At 39.7% G+C, this 21580-nt stretch overlaps 2 protein-coding genes across 2 annotated transcripts; both read left to right on the top strand.

The window, feature by feature from the left end:
• The first annotated feature begins 12921 nt into the window (after positions 1-12921).
• Positions 12922-15110, top strand: LOC121998000 (transcription factor bHLH77-like). The gene is made up of 8 exons (XM_042552710.1): positions 12922-13750; positions 13832-14059; positions 14162-14227; positions 14296-14364; positions 14439-14507; positions 14598-14756; positions 14828-14894; positions 14958-15110. Exons 1-8 carry the CDS (start codon positions 12947-12949, stop codon positions 14981-14983), a joined length of 1488 nt encoding a protein of 495 aa, XP_042408644.1. The 5' UTR covers positions 12922-12946; the 3' UTR covers positions 14984-15110.
• A 4970-nt stretch (positions 15111-20080) lies between these two features.
• LOC121995307 (pirin-like protein) lies at positions 20081-21572 on the top strand. Its single transcript, XM_042549080.1, has 7 exons — positions 20081-20115; positions 20190-20323; positions 20402-20440; positions 20512-20540; positions 20618-20680; positions 20756-20859; positions 20956-21572. The coding sequence occupies exons 1-7, from the start codon at positions 20081-20083 to the stop codon at positions 21425-21427; spliced, it is 876 nt and encodes a 291-aa protein (XP_042405014.1). The 3' UTR covers positions 21428-21572.
• The last annotated feature ends 8 nt before the right edge of the window (positions 21573-21580 follow it).

Genomic DNA, 21580 nt, shown 5'->3' with positions numbered 1-21580 from the left:
TAAACCTAAAGCCTTCTTGATCTAGAGAACGAGCTACCGAGCCCTCTCTGACCTAGTCCGGAGAACGAGCTACCGATCCCTCTCCGACTTCCACGTCCGGTCCAGAGAACGAGCTATCGAGCCCTCTCTGGCCTAGTCCGGAGAACGACCTACCGAGCCCTCTCCGACTTCCACGTCTGGTCCAGAGAACGAGCTACCGAGTCCTCTCTGACCTAGTTCGGAGAATGAGCTACCGAGCCCTCTCCGACTTCCACGTCCGGTCCAGAGAACGAGCTACCGAGCCCTCTCTGACCTAGTCCGGAGAACGAGCTACCGAGCCCTCTCTGACCTAGTTCAGAGAACGAGCTACCGAGCCCTCTCCAACTTCGTCCGGTCTAGAGAACGAGCTACCGAGCCCTCTCTGACCTAGTCCGGAGAACGAGCTACCAAGCCCTCTCCGACCTAGTCCGGAGAACGAGCTACCGAGCCCTCTCTGAATTCATCCAGTCCAGAGAACGAGCTACCGAGCCCTCTCTGACCTCCCATGCCAAGCTTCCATACTTGGACTTTTCCCGTGCCAAGCTCCCTGCTTGGACTTTTCCGTGCCAAGTCTCCATACTTGGACTTTTCCCGTGTCAAGCTCCCTGCTTGGACCTTTCCGTGCCAAGTCTCCATACTTGGACTTCTCCCGTGCCAAGCTCCCTGCTTGGACCTTTCCGTGCCAAGTCTCCATACTTGGACTTTTCCCGTATCAGGTCAACCTTGACCAAAGGTTGCACCCACAATCCCCCAAGTTCCTATTCTTGTCAAACATCAAAATATAACTTCTCCATTCTTGTCAAACATCAAAATATACCTCGAGTCAGGTCAACTTGAGTCGGGTCACCCAGGTCAACCTTGACCTAAGGTTGCACCAACAATCTCCCCCTTTTTGATGTTTGACAAAAACCATAATCAAGTTAGGTTAACCTGATAACCTAACTTAGGTTTTCCAATAGTTCTCCAATGTTCTTCCTTGAACATTCTCTGAACATTCTCCCCAAACTCCAATGTTCTTCCTTAAACATTCTCTGGACATTCTCCCCCTTTTTGACACACATCAAAAGGAGTGAATCAAGGTCAAAAGTTTCTTCCTAATGAAAGTCTCATACCTTTCATTGAAACCCTTAATTTCCCCCTTGATACTAAAATCAACAATCAACTTAGTGATAATCCCATATCACTCATCCTCAGAAATCTTGACGAGTAAAAACTCCCCCTAAAAGTCAACTCCCCCTTGACCAATAGGTAAAACTCCCCCTAAAGGTCAACTCCTCCTTGACCATTAGGTAAAACTCCCCCTAAAGGTCAACTCCTCCTTGACCATTGCACTAACAATGTCTTGGAGAGTTTCAACCTTTAGAAATCTAAAGCACCAACTTCCATAGCTGAAATTTCAGACAACAGTCGAAAATCAGCATTTTGGCACGCTCTGATCGGTCACCAGTGTTAGAGTGTATACTAAAAGCCTAGCTTTTGGTATAAACATTTATCTAGAAATAAGAATCACATTGGTCAAATGACTACATTTATGATAAATGTAGTTGTTCAATTAATTTATATTGTACATAACATGGTGTGTGGTGTCACACACAGAAGATCATGTTATCAGTACCTTATAAATTATAAACAGTAGCTCACGACCAAGATGGAAAGGAACAAACCATTGGAAGGTCGTAGTGTAATTAGGTATTAGTTTATCTTAACTATATAATTACACTAGTACACTTAAAGTGTATTGAGTAGGACCATTTGAGGTCGTTCCTTTTATACTGACTTCATAAAGGAACAAAGACCTCAGTTATTATGGAAGCGTGTGCTCTTAATCCTAATATAATAACAAGCACATATATTTGATATTTATTTCTTTAATTTATCAATGGGTGAGATTTAGTTCAATAAATCAATAAGCCCGATAAGTTGGGAAATGATATCACTTATAGTGTGTGTTGTTGATTATAGAAGGAAACTGTGTCCTAGTGATCTAGGTTGAGAATGTCCCCAAGAGGAGCTCATAAGGATTGTCATGTTAAACCCTGCAGGTGGACTTAGTCCGACATGACGATGAAGTTGAGTGGTACTACTCTTGGAGCTAGATATTAATTAAGCGAGTTGTCAGTAACTTACTTAATTAGTGGACATTTGTTATCTTAAACATAGGGAGACTAACACACTCATGATAAGAAGGAGCCCAAAATGTAATTTGGGATTGGTGCGGTAGTTTAATAATAGTTCTCTAGTGGAATGAATTATTATTGATAAAATTAAGTTGTGTGTTCGGGGCGAGCACGGGATGCTTAATTTTATCGGGAGACCAAAACCAATTCCTCCTCCCGGTCCCTATCGTAGCCTCTTAATTATAGAGTACTATACCCACCTATACCCACCTTCTTACCCATCCTATAGGAGTCGGCCAAGCTAGCTTGGAGACCAAGCTAGGGTCGGCCATGGGTATGTTCATGGGTGAATTCATGTGGCCGACCCTATTAAATAAAAAGGAATTTTAAATTTTAAAATTTTTCTTATGTGGATAATATAATTTAAAAGAGAGTTTAAAAATTTAAATCCTTCCTTTTATAAGATTCTACAAAAGATTAAGAGAAGAGTTAAAATCTCTTTCCTTATTTGTAGATTAAAAGATTGATTTTAATTTTGGTAAAAACTTTCCTTTTAATTATATTCATGATTTAAAAGAAAGTTTAAAAATTAAAAATTCTCTTTTATTAGTTTCTACAAAAGATTAAGAAAAGATTTAATATCTTTCCTTATTTGTAGATTGAAAGGAGATTTTAATTTTTAGAGATAACTTTTATTTTTAGAAATTATCCACATGTTTAAAAGAAAGATTTTAATTTATAAAATTTCTTTTTATTAACCAATCATGAAGGGATTAAAATTATTGGAGAAATTTTTATAAATTTCTAGAAACAAATTAGGAAGTTTTAATTTTTGTTTTAATTAAAACTCTCCTTGTTTTGGGAAGAAGAGTGGCCGGCCATTATAATTTGAAAAGAGAAAATTATTTTAATTAAATAAATTTTCCTTTTCAATGGCAAAAGAATTAAGGAAGTTTTTATTAAATTTTCCTTATTTGTCAAGACCAAGGATTATAAAAGAGGGGGTAGAGGAGGCTTCAAGGTGAACAACTCTATTCTATTTTTCCTCTCTTTTCTCCTTGGGTGTGGCCGGCCCTTTCTTTCCTCTCCTCTCCTTTGTGTGGCCGAAACCTTCTCATGGTGGAGATATCTTTGGTGGCCGGATCTAAGAAGGAGAGAAAAGAAGCCTCTTTTCTAGCATCCCTTGGAGCATGGTGGTGGTGGCCGAACCTCTTCATCCTAGGAGAAGTTTTGATGGCCGAAACTTGTAAGGAAGAAGAAGGTGCTTGGTGGTTCTCATCTCGGAAGATCGTTGCCCACACAACGTCCGAGGTTAGAAGAGGAATACGGTAGAAGATCAAGAGGTCTTTCTAAAAGGTATAACTAGTAATTTTTATTTCCGCATCATACTAGTTATTTTTGGAAATAATACTAAATACAAGAGGCATACGATTCTAGTGTTTCGAATTTGTTTTCGATATAGTGTTTCTTTGTTTTTTTTCTTGTGATTTAATTGTTCTTTTCGGTTGACCTAAAGTTATTTTAGGAAATTAAATATTAGCTTTCTATAAAAAGTTTTGTCTAGTCGGTGGTGGTTGCTCCCATATCCAAGAAGGTCATGTGCCTCGCCATGTCAGTACTGGGAACCAATTATGGAAATTAATATTTAATGGAATTAATAACTTAAGGTGACTTGGGTCGAACGTGTTAAGTTCCGCAGGAGATCCAAGTCAAAACCTAAAAGAACAAATAGATTAAGTTTTGGATCAAACGTGTTAAGTTCCGCAGGCGATCCAAAATTTAATTTAAAAGAACACATGGTAGCTAGGAAAAGGTTCAGACCTTTGTACAAAATTTTTGTACAGTGGAACCTCTAGGTTTTCCGAGTAGCAACCAACAACCAGACTGATCAGGACTCCACTGGATCGGACACCAGACCGATCCACACTGCCCTGGATCGGTCCAGTGACCGATCCAGACTTCCCTGGACCGATCAGAATCTTCTCTGATCGGTCCACAATTCTCTTATAAGAATTTCTGATTTTTCTCCCGAAATTCAGAAACCCCTAAAAAATTATACGGAATTATACGGATCCCCTTATCCTTTCTCCCGAACTCCATTGCCTCCTGATCGGTCTACAGACCAATCAGTAATTCTCACAGAGAGTTACTGATTGGTTACTGATCGGTCTGGTGACCGATCCGATAACCATAGTATCACTGGATCGGTCAACAGACCGATCCAATGCCTATGTAGGTTTAGAGCTTCCCAGCCCTAAACCCTAAAGTCTTCCTAGTCTAGAGAACGAGCTACCGAGCCCTCTCTGACCTAGTCCGGAGAACGAGCTACCGAGCCCTCTCCGACTTCCACGTCCGGTCCAGAGAACGAGCTACCGATCCCTCTCTGACCTAGTCCGGAGAACGAGCTGCCGAGCCCTCTCCGACTCCGTTCGGTCCAGAGAACGAGCTACCGAGCCCTCTCTGACCTAGTCCGGAGAACGAGCTGCCGAGCCCTCTCCGACTCCATCCGGTCCAGAGAACGAGCTACTGAGCCCTCTCTGACCTAGTCCGGAGAACGAGCTGCCGAGCCCTCTCCGACTCCGCGTGCCAAGTTTCCATACTTGGACTTTTCCCTTCCACCTGATCAACCTTGATCAGTAATCAATCTGAGTTTAATTAATATCTGATACAAACTTAAATCAGTGTCAACATCAAAACAACGGCCAGGTCAGACTGCATCAACAACAAAGCCATCTATATAATGGTAAGTCTAAACATATATGTCGTAGGCATAATACTATTAGACAACAACTCTCAACGAGAGTTATCACTGTTGACTATGTGAAGTCAAAAGATAATCTAACAAATCTATTAACCAAAGGGTTAAACAGAGAGTTAGTTGTAAGCTCATCGCGAGGGATAGACTTAATGCTAATGGGAAATGTTAGTGCAAAGAAAATCCAACCTATGCAGACTGGAGATCCCAAGAACTAGGTTCAAAGGGACAACCTAATTGTATCGATAAAATTACTCATTGTGGGGGAACGACCCAATAGATCAATGAAGGATATAGGTTGAGCATATGACTTTTAATGATCCAAGAAGAGTAATATGGAATACTCGTAAGAGATCACCTATATGAGAAAGAAGTGGGGTCGCTTTGAAGAGAATTGGAGGCACAATTCTTAGAACTTCTCACAAAATCAAATGTGTTCATGACCAAGAATGAACACACTCATGAGAACTAAATTATATCAGTGAGAGTCTTGGGTGAGATATGTCAATGTTTATACAGACAACAGAACAGCTCAAGGACATCGTATCTACTGTTAGCCAGTAAACAAACAAATCTTCACAAGCGAAGGTTCAAAGGGTAAAATCTACCTGTCCTATACTAAACTCAACTGTTGAATGCTATCACAGACTATATTTTCATTCATGTGGGAGATTGTTGGATATATGTAAATAGAGAAGAGGTGAAAAAGGAAAGAAGTTTCATTGTAAATGGGACTTTAGTTTCACATTGAGAGTTTCAAGGCATATTAGTTGGTTTTTATTGATTCACATGCATTGATGATGTGAACAAATGCATAAGAAGAAACTCTCTCTCGTGCGTGTTGGAACAGGTAGGGCCGACAAGAGGGAGATTGAGTTTATCTGTCAAAAAGTAAGATAAAACCTTTCTTGACCGTTCAACTCAAATTAGCAGTAATAGTATAATTAAAATAAACAACAAGAAAATGAAAGAAGAGACGCAGGGTTTACTTGGTTACAATCTAGGTGGTTAATTCAAGGACAAATGAAAGCTCTAAAAATCTCCTTCGGTGAAGGCGGAGAAGCCTCTTATATTCGTTAATTGCTCAGACTATTGCTAGGAAAATAATACAGGAGTTGCATTATATTTCCTAGGTCCAACGGTCTTTTTATAGCCCTTGGAAAATCTTATCTGTGGTATGAAGGTGTCTTCCATAGGGCTGGAAGGCACCTCCAGCGAGGCGACAAAGGATAAAACTTTATCCTTTAGCAACTGTTAAAATTAGCCTAGTCGAAGGCATCTTCCATAGGGCTGGAAGGCACCTTCGTACTGTTCATCGAAGGCGTCTTCCAGCCATGGAAGGTGCCTTCCACAGTGAAGGCGTGGAGGCGACTTCAACTCCCTTTGAAGGCGCCTCCAGCAGCATTTTCAGCCTTCTTTTGATCTCCTACTGTTATGATTGTTGGGTGATGTCGGTGAACCGAAATAGGGCTCACCCAAATCCAATTTCCGGCCTTCTCCTCAAGCAGGCTTCCGCTCTGACTTCTTATCCCTCGGACCGCTGCACGCATCCTTCTCGTCCGCTGGTGTACTCTTCTGCAGCACCTCATCCCTCAAATGCACCGAGCCCGTCGACTCTCTCCCGTGCCATCATTCTCGCTAGTCGCGTCTTCCGCTCGACTTCCCATGCTCCTAAGCTCCTATACACTTAGACATAAGTTTAAATACCAACAGGACCTAACCTAACTTGGTTGATCACATCAAAACTACTACAGGGTACCAATAATCTCCCTCTTTTTTATGTGAACAAACCCAAGTTAAGTTAGGGTAATTAAAAAAAATTCTAATTTTTGCAAGTAACAAATTTTCTAAGTAAAATTATTAGAAAAATATTCTAAAAAAAATTACTAAAAGAATTTTTCAAGTAAAAATTTTTAATCTTTTTGCAAGTACCCTATAGACTTGTTCTTCCCTACTCCTCCTTTTGATCACATTAAAAATGGGGTTCATTTAAAAGTCTAAGGATAAAAAAAAATTCTAACTGTTTTAAAAAGATAAGAATTAATTAAAAAATATTAAATTAATTTTTAACAAAGAATTAAGATATTTTTATAACTTGTAAATGCTTAATAGTTACTCAATTAAATACTTATTTCAATAATTAGCTTCCAGACTGTGGCGATACACTATGTCTTCTTGGATATTGGAATAACAATCACTTTCTAGACAAAGTCTCTTAAATAAATTTAATATTTAATTTACTCTGAAAAGTCATAATTTAAAAACATTCAATCCAAATATGATTTTGGAATCCAATATTGGTTCCTTCCTACTGAGTTAATTAAACATTTCTTAGGTATGTATTTCTGTGAAATTTTCCTAATTTAACCCTTATGGTATTTAAGGTACCAATTCAATCTACTATATTTTCTAATATATTGAATATTTAAGCATGTATGATTTTTCAAATTTTCTATTTCATTTTTCAAGCTTTCATTTTCATTTTTTATTTTAGCATAGTCTTCTAATCGACAAGATTTAGCTAGAGTTGACTATAATTCTTTAACTTCTTTTTCTAATTTACAACAATTCTTTGTTAATAATTTAACAAACTGAAATAATTTATCAGGAGGAAGAGACCGTACCTGACTTACCTTGTCGATCCCGTGATCCGAAGCTCTCCTTGAAGTTCTACTTTCTTTCGATGTCACTCCCCCTTCATCGATGCTTTCAATGCTCATTTCGGACGAGCTTGCTTCGTCTCCTTCTTCTTGGTGACTTGCCACTAGCCAAGTCCGACGATGGCTTCAATTTCTAATTCGGTCGACGTTTCGTCCTATGTTGCCTTCATATTCTTGTACTTATTCGCTTAGGTCAACTTCTTGTTCTTGCTCTTATCCTTGTCTTTTAATTTAGGACAGTTATCTTTCACATGCCCTTCTTCATTGCAGTGGTAGCATTTGATCATTCTTTTTCTACCCTGCACTTGATTAAATCTTTTAGTTTTAAATAACTTTTTAAATTTACGTACCATTAGTGTTATTTCATTATCATCGTGAGAAGATTCTGAATCTTGTTCGTCCGCCTTTGCCTTTAAGGCAATGTTATGCTTCTTCTTTGGACCTACACATCTCATTTCATGGACTTCAAAAGTTGAAAATAATTCTTCTAAAGTAGTTGAATCTAGATCCTTAGATATATAATAAGCATCTATTAATGATGCACATTCAATATTTCTAGGGAATGTGTTAAGAGCGTACCTTAGGAAATCTCGGTTACTTACCTTTTCTTCGAGATTCGTGAGTCCAGTGATGAGCTCCTTGATCCTTGAGTGAAGGTATGCAATGGTTTCACCTTCTTCCAATTTGATATTACTGATCTAGTTTCTGAGCAGATCCCGTCTCGCGAGTTTCACTTCCTCGGTTCCTTCATGTAGTTCCAGGAACTTCTCCCAGAGCTCCTTTGTAGACTCATAGGCTCCAATCTGGTTAACTTCTTGTGGCGGTAAGACGCTTAGCAGATGGAACTCTGATTTGTTGTTTGTTATGAAATCAACCTGCTCCTTTTTGATCCAGTGGTATTTTTCTTTACCTTCGGGTGGTACGAAACCAAATTCCATTATTGAAAGTAAATCAAAATCAATTTTGAAAAATACCTCCATCTTCTTCTTCCAGTTGGTGAAATCCCCCTCGAACTTCGGTGGGTAGATGCTTGATCCGGCCATCTCGTGTGCTTCGTTCGGCGGTTAGTCCTGCTGAAGCAAACTTGGCTCTGATACTATAAGTACCTCGTGGAGGTTTTGATGTGATCAACCGAGTTAAGTTAGGTCCTATAGTTATTTAATGTCTTGTGTCTAAGTGTGCAGGAACTTAGGAGCACAAGAAGTCGAGCGTAAGACGCAGCTAGCGAGAAGGACGACACGGGAGAGAGCCGACGGGCTCGGTGCGTCCGAGGGACAAGGTGCTGCGGAAGAGTACGCTGGCGGACGAGAAGGAAGCGTGCGGCGCTTCCGAGGGATGAGAAGCCAGAGCGGAAAACTGCTCGAGAAGGCTGGAAGTTGGGTTCAGGTGAACCCTATTCCGGATGGCCGAAATCACCGAAGCGAGCGGAGCTAGAGCAGAAAACTCAGACCGAGGCGAGCAGAACCAGAGCAGAGGACCCGGATTGAAAATTTCAATCATGTTGACTTTGTGGGTCCGGGCGCCCAGAGTCCGGGCACCCGAAACCTAAATTTTATCACCATCAATGTGGACTTTGACCGACATGTCGATGATAGAATTCTATCCCACTCCAGGCGCTTGGAACCCTTTTAGGCGCCTCGACCAAGACTATAAATATAGTCATGGTCCCAAAATCTAGAACAACAAGTATTTTTGATAAAAAAAAAAAAAACACTTGTGCGCTTCTCTTTGTTAGTTTAGCTTCATTTTGCTGTGCGTTAATTTTTGTAAAGAGACTTCTCCGCCCGAAGGAAATCTTCATAAGTGTGCTTCATTTTCCTTTGATTAGCAATCTTCTGATTGCAAATCAAGTAATTCTCTTTGTGTCTCTGTCTTTTTAATTAGTCTCTTAGTTCTTAATACAAGTGTTCATAATTAAGCTATAAGTCAAGAAAGGGTTGAGTTTGTTTGTGCAGGACAATTCACCCCCCCCCCCCTCTTGTTGCCCATCAAGGGACCTACAGATACGACTTGTTGGAACAGGTAAGGTCGGTAAAAGGGAGATTAAGTTTATCTGTCAAAAAGTAAGAAAACACATTTCTCGACCATTCAACTCAGATTAGTAGTAATAGTATAATTAAAATAAACAACAAGAAAATGAAAGAGAGACGCAGGGTTTACTTGGTTACAATTTAAGTGGTTGTTAATCCAAGGACAAATGAAAGCTCTAAAAAATCTCCTTCGGTGAAAGCGAAGAAGCCTCTTACACTCGTTAATTGCTCAGACTATTGCTAAGAAAAGAACACAGGAGTTGAACGCGCCTCCAGCAGCATTTTCAACCTTCTTTTGCTCTCCTGCTACTCCGATCGTCTGGGTGATGTTGGCGAACTGAAATAGGGCTCACCCGAACCCAATTTCCGGCCTTCTCCTCGATCAGGCTTCCACTCCGGCTTCTCGTCCCTCAGACGCACCGAGCCCGTCAGCTCTCTCTCGTGTCGTCCTTCTCGGTAATCGCGTCTTCCACTCGACTTCTCATGCTCCTAAGCTCCTGCACACTTAGACACAGGGTTGAACACCAATAGGGCCTAACCTGAATTGATTGATCACATCAAAACTACCACGAGGAACCAACAATGTGTCGGTGCCAGGGGGTGTAAATTCAGGGCCTAAATTGCACTGAACCAAGTTGACTCGTGTGTCAGCACTACTTGCGCGTGCTGAATGTCGGACCAATCAGGGTAAAATTTTTCCAAGTGGAATGAACCAATATTTTGCCACATAAATCATTTTGTTGCATATTTAAGTGTGTAAATAACCGAGTGAAATGTTGGTGTTTCACAGCTCAGTGAGTAATGATCATTAATTGATCATTAGTATTGCCAATTGGTCTGAACTCCTATATAAGGAGGCTGCGAACACAAGCAAAAGACACACACGGAAAAGCTTAAGCTCTCCACCTACGTTCCCCCTCCTCCTCTGTTGTGCATCTCTTGCTTGACAGGGTACCAGTGATAGCAGTCGAGTGTCTCTCAGTTCGCCGTGACCACCAATACTTGGTGTGTATCACGATTAACTATTGTATCTTGGAAAACAGACGACTCGAGAAAACCTCGAAGCACGGCCGAATGTGGGGTGAATCTACTTTAAGAAAATTGCATCCATTGTAGGCCTCGGTTCGCTTCACCAACTCGGCCGCTATGCTAGCTCAATCGCTCTACTCGCTTGGGCCGCTCTGTCGCTCGGGCTACTCTACATTTAGGTTGCCTTGTCTTTAGGTCACCCTGCCTTCTATTGTTAGGCTGCTCTGCTCGGTCGGCCACTCGGCCTGGTCAACCTGATCTGCTACTCTGCCCGTTTGACCACATTACTTGGTCGATTGTTGTGTCCAATCGGCAACTCGGCTTGGTCGGCCTGATCTACTACTCTACCTGCTCGACCACATCACATGATCGACTGTTGTGGCCAATTGGCCACTTAGCTTGGTCAGCCTGATCTGTTATTCTGCCCACTCGACCGTACTACCTGGTCGGCTTCTCTGCCCATACTACCCAGTCGGCTTCTCTGCCCGGTCATCCACTCAACTTGATCAATCTCTCTGTGACTCGGCTACACTGCCACTTGGCCCCCTCAGCCTGATTAGCCGTTATGCCTGCTCGGTCGATCTACTTGTTCGACCGCTCTACCTACTCGGTCGCTCTGCCTGATCTGCCCGTTTGGCAAAACCTGCTCCTACTGATAGCCTGAAATTATTAGCTCAAGTCATCTCGATAAATTAATTAAATTTAATTTGATATAATTTAAATTTGATTAACTTTCTAAAATCTTTGATAGATTGCCCAACACTTATATAGGAAATCTTACCGTTGGTAGCATATTTGAGTAATGGTCATTCAATGCTCGAAGGATAATGCTTAGGTAAATTTTTCTGGATCGGCTCGATATTCAATGTGTGTAGAACGCTAATCATCTAAGTTTAGTGGAATTCAAGTCTTGAATTTGTACTCCTATGGACCGTGCATGGGAAAAATTTTCTTCACACATATTCCTAATTTCAATAATTATGATTAATCATAAATCAACTTCATAGCTACTCAACTTCTAATATGAGATTAATATCCCATTACAATGGAAGACATTTTCATTTATCACTTTTTCATTCACATTTGAAATGTTTCAACCCAAACTTCCAGCCGTCACGTCGCATGAGAAAACCATATCACTGATCCATAAACAAAACACCTAGCTCTCTCTAATCATCGTGCCTTTTGATTCTTCCTGCCACGGCCTATAATAAAACGTAAAACTTCACCCTTTCCAATGACACTCCCTTATCCGGAGGGAGCCGAATGCCCCCTCCTTTAGCTCCTTTAAGCTACACAACACATGCCTCTATGTATTCCAATGATTGAACTGCATGTTATCCGCCACAGTGAGGGGGGTGGACTTACGCTTGAGGTGCATGAACCTTAAAAGGTCTCAACCTCAGGGATGGAGCTTAAGTTGCATCAGCCGTCAGGTTGTGCACATCGATAGATGATGGATGTGTGTGGGGAATGGGTGAGCAGTTCTTCTTATATATGATTAAGTTGAGCGATGCAGAGTGGTAGTTAGATCTTGACCAGATTCTCTCTCTATCTTTCTATTTATTTATTGATCAATCTTTGAATTGGGCCTTCCTGCTACTGTACTAGACAATTGGAGGATATAATTTGAGCTCCTTTAACAGATTGATGATGCTGGTTGTCTGAAGAGGTTTTTGACCTTGTGTGAGATATTAAAATGGCGAGATGGCACACAATCGAAAGCCATCACCTCTTAAGAGATTAAAAAAACAGTGCCACATGAGAAGTTTGGTGAGAGCTAAAAGTAAGAGCCAGCTCCTCTTCAAGAGATATTGAATTTTAGACTGTAAAGCGAGCCTTGATGCTTCATCCTCTCTCTCTCTCTCTCTCTCTCTCTCTCTTTCAGAAAACAAAAACTTGAAAGAAACAAATTAAGATGATGGCACTGATCGATCAAAGTCTAAAATTTGAAGAGAACAAAAGACAACCGACTGTGCGTCTGTCCGTCCTTTTGCTCAAGAATGTTGTTCAAGAAATATGTGACTTTGAATGCCAAAGAAGTTAATCGTGTGTGGCCACACCGAGACATGGCATGTCTCTGGCTACACCCAAAATAAATAGTAGCTCTGAATTAAATAGTGTAACCAATTCATTAATACATTAAAAAAATATTATTATTATTATTTTAATAAATTATAATAGACTAGATGATCTAAACTTATTTATTTTTTAAAAATATAATTAATCAAGAATATAATAACTGGTAAAGTGAAATTACAGTTACGTCCTTACCTGCTCTGCCATCAAAATCGCTCCTCTCGAACTTTCCACTGAATTTGTCCCTCTCCCTTCCCGATGGAAAAGGAAACTTTTTGGAGCTCCAACGGACATTCCGGCGACGGCCAGCCACCGCCGGCGATGCGCTCTGGCTCGTCCAAGCAATCAGCGCGCTGCTTTCATAACCTCATCTGGAAGCAGCCTCTGACCCACGACGCCGACTTGGAGTCGGCGCTCAGCTCTCTTGTCTCGTCCCCGGCGCCGTCCCACCCGATGCTTTCATCCGATCGCGCCGTCATAGGAGAGCTCATCGGTCGGATGGAGACCATATGCAACTCCGATGAGATGTCCACGGGCTCTCAATGCCATAGCGCCAAAAATTCTTGCTACAGCAGTCCCTTGAACTCCCCTCCGCGGCTTAACCTTTCCGCCGTGGATCACCGACATGGCCGGGGAGGCCTACCAGTTCTCTTGAATCCAGATACTGGAGCCCTCTGCATGCCGTTCTCGGACGACCAATGGTTTGCGGATCGAACCGCGAGTCTTTCTCGCTGTGGAGGAATGTTCTCCCCCGACTTCGAAGGGAAATTCCGGCTCCCGGAGACTCCCGTGCAGCTCCCGGGGGCCTCGAGCAGCAAGTCTCTCACTGGATGTCGTACGGGCGGCGCCCAACTGGAGATGGAGACGAGGTCTCAATTTGGAAGACTTCTAACACTGCAGGGGGCGGAGGTCGGCGATGGGCAAGAGGAATCGTCGACCTCCGACCGGGTTACAGCGGAGGCAACTTCCTTGAACTTGAGAGGGATCAGCGACAGCAATTCGAAAAAAAGAAAGGTCCCTGCAAAGGATAAAGGAAAGGAATCCGCCACCAATCTTCCAAATGTACTATCAAATTTCCTGTCCATGCTGCTTCTTTCGCCAAAATTTTTGCAGTTAAATTTAAATTGACAATTTCAAGTGAAGATGGCAGAGAATTCTGATGCGAAGAGATGCAAATCAGGCAAAACAAATGACGCCGTAGAGAATTCTAGTGCTGCAGAGGAGGCCACGACGAAGACTGAGCAAAACGGAGATACCGGTCAGACATCCAGCAAAGATTACGATAGTAAGCCACCTGAGCCACCGAAGGACTACATCCACGTAAGAGCAAGAAGAGGACAAGCCACTGATGCCCACAGTCTAGCTGAGAGAGTGAGTAGACAAGGAATCAATATTCATCAGCCACTTGTGTTTTCTGTTTCAGAGAGACTGCAATATTGCAATGGATTCATCGCGCTCTTTCTCTTTCGCCAGGTGAGAAGAGAGAAGATCAGCAACAGGATGAAGTTCCTGCAGGATCTCGTGCCCGGTTGCAACAAGGTACTGAACTCGCCGCCTTGCGAGTTTCAGCAATTTCAGATCTTTCCCTACTAAAATTTGGATCGCAGGTTACTGGTAAAGCCGTAATGCTCGACGAGATCATAAACTACGTGCAGTCGTTGCAACAGCAAGTCGAGGTATGAATCAGAGTTGCAGATCGATCTTATGAGCTGGAAATTTTACCTGAATCCCTTTTATTCTGCTCTTTCAGTTCCTCTCCATGAAGCTGGCCACGCTGAATCCTCAATTCGAAAACATGGAAAACCTCCTTCCGAAAGAAGTAAGTTTCTCGCAATCTCCCCGTCATTCTTCCTTAGTTCATCAGCTCAAGCGATTCCAACCTTACTTCGGTGTGTACCTGTTAATTTAGAAGTACCAAGTGAGTGGGGCAACGCCAGGGCCACTTTATCCATCAGAAATGGCCATTGCAGCGTATCCATGTGCAGACCTCGAAGCCCAGTTCTTGAATCCTCAGACTCAAACAATGCAATTAGCTGCCATGGATGGACTTGCGGATGCTACCCCTCAGGTAAATAAGCCTAGTGCTTATCGATCATCTAACTAGATCTTTAACAGAAGACTGTTTAATTATCGTTTCAGCTTGCGGAATTTTGGGAAGGCCTGCAGACTGCTGCTCAGATCAGCTTTGGACACGACCATTTGTGTGGTAAGTATATGGAATAGCTCATTTTCTGGTGCAGAACTCTGATTGGGGCGTCTGTATAACCAGGAGACTGCTGCAGAACAAGATCATAAACTTTTAAGGGCGAATATTTCATTTCTTCTAGCACGAGGTTTGTAACAATTGAAAGCCTGGGAGTGGAGGAGCATTGTATGAAAAATATCTGATTTGAAATATATTGAGGCAGTGTTCTTTATGTAATGCTTCTGACGATAGTTGGCTGATGATTTTTTAAAATAGCATTATTTTTTTTTACCGATTAACCGAAAACGTCAATTGAACGGATTTAATGCGCGATGTGAGGGAAGCAATGACAAGATACATTCCTCTTAGGGCTTCTGCTGATTTCTAAAGATGTTTGTGAAACGGAAAAGTTGAAAAAAAAATTCTAGTATAGTTGTAAGATTTTAGGATTTTAGGAGTGAGTGAAATTTTAAATTTATTTTTTCATTTCAAAATTAATAATACGAGTGAGATATTAATTATGGTAAAAGGTGAATACGTTCATCCTCAACGTCCTTATCAATCTGTCCGAAGATTAATACGGTGGAGATAAATCACGGGCGGTTACTAGCCTTTAGAATAGTGACTAGCACATAAGATGAGTGAGATATTAATGATGCATACAAAAGTTGATAATGTAGAGTTCATTAAAAAAAAAAAATTCAACTTTTGTAGAGTTCATAAAAAAAAAGTTACGGGAACGAGCATATTCGTCTTTTGGTACAATAAAAAAAAACTATAAGTATGTTTTTTTTTTGTTTTTTTTGTGTTATTGAGAGAGTGGCACAAAATTTTGTTATTAATGAATCACATATGTAAGTTTGTAAAATATTTATTTTACGTAAGAAAGTTTCAAAATAATTAAATCATATATTTATTTTTGATTTTATCCTTATTAGTCGAATGGTATTATGGAGCAGTCGAATTGATTTAGTTCTGTATTAAACATCTAATTTTTAACGACTGAGTTTTGAAATCAGTCGAACTGATTTATCTTTTATTATTTTTTTATTTTTTAAAAATTAAAATTGATTTTAGATTAAATAGGTTGATAAACTAAATAATCTCGGATTGATATGAAACTAGTTCATATATATGTGTTCGTGATTATATTCATGCCCTCAAATGTCAATTTAACGTTTCGTAAAACCAGCTGATATAGGTTATGATAGATCGGCCTGGTGAATGAAGGAGGGGTTTAGATCAAGGGAGATAAAAAAAATATATTACCGGGCGACCTTAAGCTGAGCGAGCGCTCACGCTCTTATATATATCTCAACCGGGCTAAAAAGCTCGCCTGAGCGTAAAGGTATTTTGTCTTATATATAATTCTTATCATATTACCGGCCGACAACGGGCCGAGTGAGCACCCACGTGCTCATATATGTTCGACCGGGCTGTAAAGTCCACCAGAGCATAAAAGTATTTAGTCTTATATAAGATTCTTAGCATATTATCGGTCAATCGCAGGCCAAGCGGGCGCCCCATGCGCTCATATATGCTCGGCGGGGCAAAGTCCGGCCGAGCGTAAAGACATTTTGCCTTACATGCTCTCAACATATCACCGGTCGACTGCAAGCTGAGTGAGCACCCACGTGCTTATATATGCTCGACCGGGCTGAAGAGTCCGCCCGAGCGTAAAGACATTTTACCTTATATATAGCTCTCAGCATATCACCAACCGACCGCAAGCCGAGCGAGCACCCACGTGCTTATATATGCTCGATCAGGCTGAAGAGCTCGCCCGAGCCTTATGACACGTTCCTAATATACGGTCGGCTTGAGCGATCGACCGAGACATATTTAACAGAAAGCATTCTCAACAATATATACGACCGACTTGAGCAACCGACTGAGACATATTTAACAGAAAGCATTCTCAACAGTATATATGGTCGGCTTGAACGACCGACCGAGACATATTCAATAGGAAGTATCCTTAACAGTATATATGGCTGGCTTAAACGACCGACCGAGATATATTCAACAAGAGGTATTTTTAATAATATATATGGTTGGCTTGAATGATCGACTGGGACATGTTTAAAAGAATATTTAACGAAAAATATCTTCTAGAAGCTTCTTCAATTATAATAACATGTCACCGTTATAAATACAAGTCATAAACGACAAAATGGGTACATCTGGGGTACAGAAAATATTCCTTGAAGGATTATTACACGAAGTATAGAAGATGACTTCATCTCCTAACAAACTTTATCGAACCGGGGACCACCTCACGACTACGGAGGTCACGTGAGGTGGTATAAAAAAGGGAGGATCTTCTCCGTTGGCAGGGTACGCAAGTTCTAGCATTTAAACTCTGTTTTCACTTCAGTTACTCCTCTTCTCCTTCTTCTTCTTCCATCTGTGAGAGGAACTGACTTGAGCGTCAGAGGACCTAACCAGGGATCCTCACCCCGGTCTTAGGTCACTAACGCTTTGTTAGCTCGTCTCATTGTGTGCAGGAGCGTTGAGGAGTTTCTTCAGATTTTCGGAGTTCGTCTTTATCAGAGGTCATCATCATTCATCGAAGTCATTGCTTATCTTTGCATATTTCAGACAGGATCACCGGCTGATGTACCAAATGATCTCAGATTAACATGAAGCAAGTTCTTATTGTTCCTCTACCTCCATTGATTATATCTATACCCTCAAAAGTCAAGTTGACTTAATATATTAAGAGTAATGATTCATTGAACACTAATATATTTGAAAAATTTAATTCATATTTAAAAAATTATTACTCTAAATATATTAAGTTAAATTGACATTTGAGGGCATAGATATAATCAGAAGAGGTAGACGAACATATAAAAACTTATTTCATGTTAATCCGAGGTAATTTAATCCATCAACCGATTTTGGGCAAAATCGGCTGATGGACCAAATGACCTTGGATTTACATGAAATAAGTTTTTATATATTTGTCTACCTCTCTTGATTATATCCCTGCCCTCAAACTTCAATGTGACCCAATATATTGAGAAAAATAATTTGTTAAACATAAATATATTTGAAAAATTCAATTAGTGTTCAAAAAATAATTGTTCTCAATATATTGGGTTAAATTGAAATTTGATGGCATGAATATAATTAAAAGAACTAGCCGAATATATAGGATCTAGTTTCATATCAATCCGATATCGTTTAATCCATCAACTGATTTTGAACACGAATTAAATTTTTTAAATATTTTTTATTTTAAAAAATTATTGCTCTTAATATATTGGGTTAAATTGAAATTTGAGAGCATGGATATGATAGGGAAAACTAGTCGAACACATAGAATCTAGTTTCATATCAATCGATTTTGTCCAAAATCGGTTGATGGACCAAATGACCTCAGCTTAACATGAAATACATTCTTATATGTTTGTCTACCTCTCCTGATTATATCCATGTTTTAACTTTAATTTGACCTAATATATTGAGAATAATATTTTTTTTAACATGAATTGAATTTTAATCTAAAATCGATTTTGATTTTTTTAAAAAATTTAAAATAAATCAGTTTAATTGATTTCAAAACTCATTTAATTGATTTGATTAAAAATTCACATTTCAATATAGAACCAAATCGATTTGATTTCTCTATAACACTAGTCAACTGATAAAGAGTAAAATAAGAAATAAGTATGTGATTTGGTATTTCAAAATTTTCCTATATGAAATGGGTATTTTATAAACTTATGTACCTAGTTCAGTAAAAAGTTGTAAATTTTTATATTTTTTATGTGGTATTAAATTGATATATTGGAGAGTAAAAAAAAATCATATAAAGCTCTAATCTCCAACCCTAAGCCTTTGAATTTTATTTTGTTCTAGTATAATTTGGGTCAAAACTATATAGCCCCCTAGGTAATGCAGGTAATGTAGCAGTAAAAGGCATGATGGTTAAGTTATGTAACAGGGTTTAATTCTCTCACACAATAAATTATACACTCGCGATGCTCGAACTACTAATGATATTGGACCACCATGTGAAGAGTAGCTTGTGCTTTTGAATTTACCCAATGAACAAACCAAGAGGAAATCTGCTCACCTTTAAGATTAATCAGACGGAGTTGATTTTGCTGATGCTAAGTTGATGTATCACTAGCAATTCAACAATAATAATAATAATTTAGTCTTATCCTATTAGATGGTATCGACTATATCATTTTAAATTTTATCTCTTACTATATAATCATTTATAGTTAAATAAATTTTACCATATTTTATTATTATTAAATAAATATTTTTATTTTTTTCTTTCTTATTTAATATATTTATCTATTATAATTTTATATTGACTAATTGAAATATTTATTAATCATGTAAATATACATCTATTATTTTAAATGTGTCTATCAATATCAGTACTTTCAAATTTATCGTGAACCAAGAGGCAACCCTGACATAGTATTACCTATACATGGATTTTTTTTTAAAAAAAATATATATTAAATTTTGATTAAAAGTGAGTATTTTAATATACAAAGTATTTATAGTAATTTTTTATTAAATTGGAGAAATTTTATTTATGTTGTCACTACAATTGTTACCAAAAATGGAGGATCATCAAAATCATTGGAATAAACGGAAGCTAAATATATGGAATGCTATTTTTTGTTTGTCATTATGGTATGCTATTAATTATATATAATTTTTATGGGTGTACCTTCCTAAATTTATCCTACTAATAATTAACTCCTAGATATATATATTATTAAAATAACTAGAAAATATTAACTGATAAAATTCATCATTATCACGTCTTTGGATTTTTTAAAAAATAGAAAATATTTTTTAAAACAGTTACAAGTATTTTTTTAACAACTATATATATTTCTTTAATTTCTTTTTTTGATGGTTGCTTTAATTTTGACAGTCATTTTGCTATCAAATGCATTATTTTGCTTCCTCAGTTTCCATATTGTTAGACTTTCCCCTCCATTTCTATTAAATACAAAGATCTAAACAAATAAACTTCCCTATTTGCGGAATTACATTTTTTTTTATTGAGAGATTTTCTAGGTACATCTCCTTTATTTTGGTTTTCTTTCTGATCCTCTTCATATCTTCGGGCTATATATTGCATTCTTGATAATAAGATATAAGACAAGCAGCAGGATCTTTCCTTCTCTCCCTGATTCCCATCTCTCCCTCTCAAAGGGATATAGAAAATGGACCACGAGACGCCAAGCCTTGAAGTTCCCAGGCAAATCATGAAGGTGGCCTTTGCCCAGCAGTGTCCGCTAGAGAGCGATGACATCACCATCAAGAAAAGTATAGGAAGGTGCTCAGCGTCATATTCCATTTACTTCCAATCCTCTCCTTTAAATTCCATGTCAAGAAGTGTCGGTGTTGGAATTGCAGGGAAGATGCTAAATTCTTGGATCCTTTCATCCTGTTAGACGAGTTCACTGGTTTGTAAGAAAAGAAGAGCCCAGTTTGTGTTCAAATTTGAGCTATTTCTAAAAGTTTCAACTTTTTTGTAATTGCAGTCTCTTCACCTGCTGGATTTCCGGATCACCCTCATAAAGGTCTGTACTGCTCATGTCTGTCGTGTAGTTTACTTGTCAGATATCTGAAAAGATCAACAATTCCTTGACAGGTTTTGAAGCAATAACTTACATGTTAGAGGTAATAGCTAGCTAACGACTTATCTCTGTGAAATTTATGAAAATTGTGATTGGCGTTGAATTGTACTGTTGTTGCAGGGAGCCTTTGCTACCCAAGACTTCAATGGGCACAAAAGCATTCTGAAAGCAGGAGATGTGCAGGTGATTATATTGTTTCCTGCAACTCATCAAATTTCGCCTCTGAATTTATTGATGTGTGATTCTTTCCATCTTCAGTGGTTGAACACGGGCCGAGGGATCATTCACTCTGAGATGAGTGCCGCAGAAGGCCAAAATAAAGCATTGCAGCTATGGATCAATCTCTCCTCCGAACACAAAATGTACTGTTTTCACTCTTTTGTTTTGTTTTATTTTGTTTTTTTTTTCTTTGGTTCATGTTGTTGATGGGAATTGGCATTATTGATTCGTAAGAAAAGGCTGGAGCCACGGAGCATGGAAGTCGAGAGCAGGGACGTGGCCAGGGTCGAGAAGGGAGACTTCAACGTTGCCGTAATCGTCGGAGAATCGCACGGTGTACGCTCGGCGGTCGACACTGTCACGCCGATCATGTTCCTGGATTTTACGCTGAAGCCGGGCGCGCAGGTCCGCCAGGGCGTTCCACGGTCGTGGAACGCCTTCGCCTACGTCCTCGAGGGGGAAGGGGTGTTCGGCCACCCTAGCGCTCCGCCCGCAACGGAGTTTCAGGCGGTGCTGCTGGGCGACGGCGACGGGGTCGAGGTTTGGAACCATTCGTCGGAGAAGTCGCTGAGGTTTCTGTTGATTGGCGGCCTGCCGGTGGGGGAGCCGGTGGTGCATCGAGGGCCCTTCGTCATGAACACCGAGGCAGAGGTGGAGGAGGCGATTCAGGACTTCCGAAACAACCGAAATGGATTCCAACGAAGGAGCTAGTTAAAGAAATTATACATTGAAAAATTAGAATAAAATAAAAGATGGCAAGAACAACTTGTGATCTCACTTGGAATTTGGATGCCCATCACTTAATTGTCTTTCTTAGGGTAAATTATATACTTTAGTTTGGTTTTATTATGAGATAAGGGAAAG

The sequence above is a fragment of the Zingiber officinale genome, chromosome 6A (assembly GCF_018446385.1).
Source record: "Zingiber officinale cultivar Zhangliang chromosome 6A, Zo_v1.1, whole genome shotgun sequence".
NCBI classification, from domain to species: Eukaryota; Viridiplantae; Streptophyta; class Magnoliopsida; order Zingiberales; family Zingiberaceae; genus Zingiber; species Zingiber officinale.
The sequence above is the reverse complement of the archived record's forward strand: the minus strand, read 5'-3'. Positions and strand labels throughout refer to the sequence as shown.

Coding starts and splice junctions, on each gene's coding strand:
- LOC121998000 (XM_042552710.1), top strand. CDS start 12,947: ATGGAAAAGGAAACTTTTTGGAGCTCCAACGGACATTCCGGCGACGGC. Junction 14,060..14,161: donor CCCACAGTCTAGCTGAGAGA/GTGAGTAGACAA, acceptor CTCTTTCGCCAG/GTGAGAAGAGAGAAGATCAG. Junction 14,365..14,438: donor CGTTGCAACAGCAAGTCGAG/GTATGAATCAGA, acceptor CTGCTCTTTCAG/TTCCTCTCCATGAAGCTGGC.
- LOC121995307 (XM_042549080.1), top strand. CDS start 20,081: ATGGACCACGAGACGCCAAGCCTTGAAGTTCCCAG. Junction 20,441..20,511: donor TCCGGATCACCCTCATAAAG/GTCTGTACTGCT, acceptor ATTCCTTGACAG/GTTTTGAAGCAATAACTTAC. Junction 20,860..20,955: donor CTCTCCTCCGAACACAAAAT/GTACTGTTTTCA, acceptor TCGTAAGAAAAG/GCTGGAGCCACGGAGCATGG.